General features: G+C 45.5%; 1 protein-coding gene across 1 annotated transcript; it reads left to right on the top strand.

Annotated features, from left to right (window-relative positions):
* Positions 1 to 568: 568 nt before the first annotated feature.
* Positions 569 to 1,432, top strand: T265_14526 (hypothetical protein; the record flags this gene model as incomplete). Its single annotated transcript, XM_009174068.1, has 5 exons — positions 569 to 823; positions 862 to 923; positions 972 to 1,077; positions 1,117 to 1,228; positions 1,281 to 1,432. Coding segments are annotated over 5 exons (687 nt in total), but the record flags the coding sequence as incomplete, so codon positions are not given.
* Between the last annotated feature and the right edge of the window lie 4,777 nt (positions 1,433 to 6,209).

The following is a 6,209-nucleotide window of genomic DNA, read 5'->3' as shown; positions in this document are numbered from 1 at the left end:
GTTTCCATCAAATTTTTGCGTTCTGACGGTAACCGAATTCGCAAATTATAGCGTTTTTTCTTATCGCCAAGAATATCTTCAGACCAGGTGCATAGGAAACTTAGTTTGTCAGTTTGCCCCCTCTTTAATTGAGAATCCCCTCGTCACATCATCAGCCTTGTCCTACACAAATTGTGCTGATGACTCCATTAAGCCGGACCGTTTCTTATCAGTTACGGTACGAGGGTCAGAGGGCGCGCGACACACTCCACTCCGATTGGCTGAATGCCTGTCGGTTCAACCAACACGCACTCAACGGACGCGAATCACAGCACCGCTTGCTCCGTTATGCCAAGGTCACGTGGCATGTCGATTCGTGGAGTTCATGCATTGGCTCTACAAAACCACACCATTTGGTCTTGTCGCTCAGTAGCTGTTGCTAAACCTGATCGACGCGCAACACATTTAGACGCGTTCGCCCACTTTTGTCAAGAAAGTGTATATGAATCGGACGAACTTCATTTATGGGTTGCAACTCATTGAGATCACGGGTTAAAATCACCGGATCTGACAAGCGAATGCCTTCACCATGTCCACGGAATTTAACTTCACCTCCCCGACTGATTGTGAAAAGAACGCTTTGGAGGTCTTTGGATGTAGTGCAGCGGTTTACTTGATCGGAGTGGCCACGCTCGTCTTTGCGCGGTTTCTACATCTTCGCCGGAAAAAGGAAAGTGAAGATGAGGATAGTCTTGATGATCTAATTCGTACGAGACAAATGCGTTGGCTTCCGAAAAAGGCCGAAGCCCTACTAACTGGGAAACCAATCTTGGGGAAGATTTTGGTAAGTAACCGGTTGGCCCTTATAGAGCCTCTTCTCAGATACTGTTACGATCCGCTCTCTATACAACCTGTTCTGTCATTTATGTCGTCAACACATACAGGTTAGTCACGTTCTTCCGATGGGACCCTATTTTTTCGTGAAATTGCAGATTCAGAGGCAGCATACCGACACTATGCATACCAATCTATTCAGCGCCACGTTATTTTGTTGAACTGTGTGCGAATTGTGTATTTGCTTTGATTTTTCTCATAAAAGTGGGTTTTCCAATGCACATTAAACTGACACGTTTTCAGGTAATCTCCTCACAAAATCTACTCACAACCTGGTTGTCTATGGATATCATTATTGATCATTTCACAATACTACCGATAGCATTTGCTTTGATTTTTGGCTTCTACCAATACAGTGAGTGGTATGCACAGTCTTGTCTGATGCTGACTGATCGATAACTTTCCAGATTTCGGATTTCTCTACTTTACAAGACTGACAAAAATTACAGAAACTCTGGTGTTGTTACACCTCATCGATGATGAGCGCAGTATCCGCAAAATGAAGCTGGTATCCAAGCTGCTTGCTGCCTGGTTCACCTTGGCCGGAGTGATTCTGTTGGTGAGTCATCGTTTTGGGCCATGAGTTTGCAGTCTTAGTCAGTTTTTTTTTCACGCGGAGAAAATGACTTGGTCTGGAGAGCGAGAAAAGCCCGAAATTGAGGTAGAAACAATGGGATGATGTTCGATACGTCCAGAGGCATATCTTTGTTATCATCTTAGGTGTCTTGGTCACTGGTCTCAAAATCTGTCAACTTGCGTTGTACTCCACTTTGAAAACGTTGCGAGAGAGCAGTAAAAAACTCCGTGGCGTACGGATCTTAGGGAAAGGACACGATTAGAAAGTGTTAAACGACGCCCGCTCTGCGTTTTTTTTACTTTCACCTTGTATCTAGCTATCAGCCCTAAGTTGCATTACAACGATGATTCATTCTAGAGCTGGAATATAGGCGAAGAAAAAAGGTAGGATAGCGAAAGATGGATGATAGACCTTCTGTTAGAAAGCTTCTTGTTCACCTGGGAACATTATCAAACTCAATAGTACTAATAACAATATGGCTATGACTGTGGGATACCTTGAAATTTGAAGAAAATTGGTTGTCGAAGCCTAGAAATGATTGGTCGAGAAGCTGAGGCAGGTTCCAAACCACAGACGTCCCGTTTATCCCTTCCTCTTTAGTTACTGGGTTATCTGAAGGTCAAACTCTGAGAGTGAATCGAGATACCATGGTGGTCGGGACACGACTTTATAGACCGGAAGTCCCGTGATTTGGACCGAACCTCGGGATCTAGACCGCTTCTATCTAGGATTGGGCAACTTTGTAGTAGCTCACCTCCTACTTTATAGACCGGAAGTCCCGTGATTTGGGCCTAACCTCGGGATCTAGACGTCTTCTGTCTAGGATTGGACAACTTTGCAGTAGCTCAGCTCCCGTGCTTCGTTCAGGTGGCAGGGCAACTACGTGCCGAAAGAGGATTTACGGTGAAAAGAATACTGTTTTGTTATTAGTACTACTGTTTAGACTTGAAAAAACGGAGACTAGGCTGGATAACAAAGAACAGCCACTAAATAAGGAACCTCCGGACAAGAGACGCATTACGCCTAGGGACATTCCGGTTTTACCACGAGGGTCACTTTACTGTGACCACTTCGGCGTTGTAGAGTCACTATCCGAATGTCACGGATGAGAGATGCAAATTTAGAATCAGATTTCGCTGCGCAGTGCCAACAAGACCAGTATTTGCGTCGGGAGCACGAAACGACGGTACTGACACTAGGGCCTACGCCGTGGTCTGTCTTGGGGACCTCGGTTTTGTCACCGTAAAATTGCCGTGGTCTGTCTTGGGGACCTCGGTTTTATCACCGTAAACTTGATGAAACCAAGATGATAACCAAGATGATTGCAAAACCACGTGAAGTTTTCTCTTCGACGCCGGGATTCCGGTCACAGTACTTCGGGCCACGAACTTCGTCACGTGATCTAATGGGCTGACATTCAACAATCTAGCATGATTTGAAGAGCGAAAATGGGCAGTATACTCTAAAACCTCTATTCAGTACACAGGCTGTGCCCATGTTTGAAAAAATCGGGAGAAAGGAAAATGTTCATTAGCGAATATACACTGATTTGCAAACTAATTTCGATTTTCGTAAGACTTACCTGGAACCCAGTTGAATCTCCCTCGTTTGTGATGTTTCCTTCTTGTTACCAATGATGAAACCAATGATGAACGGAAATTTTTATGGCGGAAATTTCAAACCTTACATTGCAAAGTGTCGCAAATTGTATACGAACCGAAGCGATATTTTGCATGAATGATGAACAGAAAATTCCGCGAAAAAGTAGTCATCACAGTGGAAGCAAATCGCACCCACTCTGTAGCCGTATGGCTTATTCGTATTCTCTTCGTTATTGACAAACTACCGGAAGAAACGGGTTCAAGCTCCTCAACCAGGACAAACATTCCTGCACGATGTGGATGACAAAATCAGTTACGGAGACTGAATAGTGCAATCTTGGGACTGACCGTGGATGTATTTTCCCGCGTGGAACATATTCAAGCAGTAGTTGATGCATTGCTCGTTATATTCACCTGTACAACGGCTAGGTTTCTCCGTGTCACCCAGTGGTAACCATTTCTAAGAAGAGTGGGTTGACAAGAAACCAGTCGACCCACAGTTAGTGCACAGAGTTGTACTTTGCTTAAGGTCTTATGGCAAACTGCAGTCGGGTGACAGAAAACAGGTCTTTCAAGGTTTTTCAATCGCAGGACCTTGTCTCACATTTCCAAACGGTCACCAACCAGAAAACCTCGAAAGGTCATAAACACCGTGATATTCTTGAAAAGCACTCATTTGCAAACAAATTTGGATTTGCGGGAGACTCACCTGGAACCCAGCTGACCCTCTCGCTCATGATGTTCCTAAGTCCTTACAAACGAGAGTTTAGTTGGATTTAGTTGAGACCCCTGTTGAAACCGAACTCGTGTAAAAATAAGAGTTTGGCTTCAAGTAGAACGCGTAGAGACTCGGGGATTACGCCCACCTGATGAGCTCCAAGAAGGGCGAAGCCGGTAGTGGGATGTTAAAGATTTTCCATCAACCTTATGAGTAGTGTATAACGCCTGTAGTGTGATATTCTCTTGATAAACATGTCTGGGCCCGGATTCCACAACGAGGACTCTTTCTTGAGCTGTTCTACCAGAGTCATAATATTACTGTTGTCTGTAATCGATGGGTCAGCAACAAGTCTACAGTTCGTAGAGGATGCGCAATCGTCTGAATGGCGTTAGTAGGGCACCTTGATCGCTCCTGGCATGGATTTCAACGTCGGTGCGCATCCTCTCGGACGTGATCGATCAGGAGACCTGTTTGGATTGCCACATCGTGTTAATTCTTTGGCGGACTGGTTGCCTGCGCAGGGCCTCTGCGTAATTGGTTGGCCATCACTTTCCATACGGAATCCCTGACTAGAATAATAAATTCATTGCTAGTTGGAAAAGTGTTAATAGATTATTGGTGGATTTATTGCTGGGCGACGTTTATTTCTGACATAGACGCACACCAGAGTATTTCTCAACAGGCTGAGCCTACAGTAGTTGGAGGGGTTTAGAAAACTAGACTGATCACTTCGTTTCAGACAAGTTTGGTAAACAATCGGTGGATTTATTGCTGGGCGACGTTTCATTTCTGACAGAACAGTTTCGTCAAGCCAAGTGACTAGGTTACGAGACTGGTCGAGATTTAAGGCTGTATGAGAACCACTCAGCTAAGTCAGGCTAAATCTGTGTTAGATGCCGGCCAAAGAATGTGTTGGTTAGATTGCGTCAGCAAATTTTTAGACCATTGGGGAACATACATGGATATGGGTCCAGCTCAAAGTCCAGTGAAGATCCTTCTTGAACGTCCTGTACACTTTTGGCTCATTTGTATGGGTGCGCTGGTACTACGAGAGTTGTGCAGGGGGAACTTTGGTCAGGTTTGGATTTCTACGCCTGTTTGCTAATGATTCTACGTTCATTGATCACCAAACAACGTTACGCATCAACCTGACTTATCTGAGACCGCGCTCTTCATACGCTGACCAGCTCCACACTCTTGATTTCATTCACACTTTCCACTGTCTCGGGCATCAGGTGTGAATTGCACTGCCTGTTTTAAGACTCCTACATCCATGTCCTATGTCTAAAGCATGTCGAGCCATCGTCGAGTCTTCGACCCCCCCTTGAGCAAGCAGCTTGAAGAAACTGAGAATATCCTCTAGGAATTACTAAGCCTCTTGGGGAACGAACTCCTTGGAGGGTCGGAAGGGTACTGCAAAAAGAACCGACTTCAATTAGGGGCGTAATATCTCGTCTTCTTGATTCATCGTACGTTGGTTCAGGGAAGGGCGATTACTTCTCAGTTATTACCATTGAAGAGATGTGATATCATTCCAAATTTACACGACCACTAATACTTTGCAGGGCCTTACGTAAGTTTTCTTCTGTTGATCACACAAGATGCCCATGGTAGAACTTTTAAAGCGCTGTGGTACGAAACTCCGAGTGTCCATTGCTATTCCGAGTCGCTACCAGGTGGTTTTGTGTACCGATAGTGGAAGTCATTTGTTCTTGTAGGAAAACTGCTTACTTGCAGTACAGTGGTTGTAGCTATCACAGTTTCATTGATCGATAATATGGGGAGGTGTGGTAGATAGCTGCGTAATGGACGCGAAAGCTGGTACAATCGATGTGCAAATAAAATGGCTTCAGTGAGCTTTTTGTTGAGGAGCTCGCGAAGGGAACTATGCATTGGAGACCACAGCTTGGATGCACGAGTGCCATTGAAGGCGCGACTGGGCCATGATGTGTTCCTGATAGACGACAGTGAGCAGTGGGGGCTGTGTTTGCCGCTAAAGACTTTCGTAATCCACTGCCTAGCCATTTTTTTTACCTCCCCTGGCTCGTTTCCATCCTTTAAGTGGTTGTGCGAAAGTGCTGATCAAGGAAGTCGGTCAGATTGGTTACGCAGCGCGAGGCCAAGCCAGCTCCACTTGTGAAGAGCGATCAGCATTACTCATCGGTTTCTCCCGTCAGACTAGGGCAATGCACCGAAGACATTGATGGCCAAACACTGGAAGAGTTTTGACGTACGCAGCACCCCGGTGTATGTAGGGTACCGTAGCATCGTAACTTCGACCCTTAATGGACAAACTGGTGATGCAGGTTCACAAAAACTACGCAGGCCTTCTCATTCCGGATGGAAATATCGTCTTTCACTAGAGCACCGGGACTGATGCAGCTGCCCAGGTAGACCAACTTGTCTACTACCCCAACATGAGGCTAGGGTTCGAGCC

Source organism: Opisthorchis viverrini (assembly GCF_000715545.1).
Source record: "Opisthorchis viverrini unplaced genomic scaffold opera_v5_209, whole genome shotgun sequence".
In the NCBI taxonomy this organism is placed as follows: Eukaryota; Metazoa; Platyhelminthes; class Trematoda; order Opisthorchiida; family Opisthorchiidae; genus Opisthorchis; species Opisthorchis viverrini.
The sequence above is the reverse complement of the archived record's forward strand: the minus strand, read 5'-3'. Positions and strand labels throughout refer to the sequence as shown.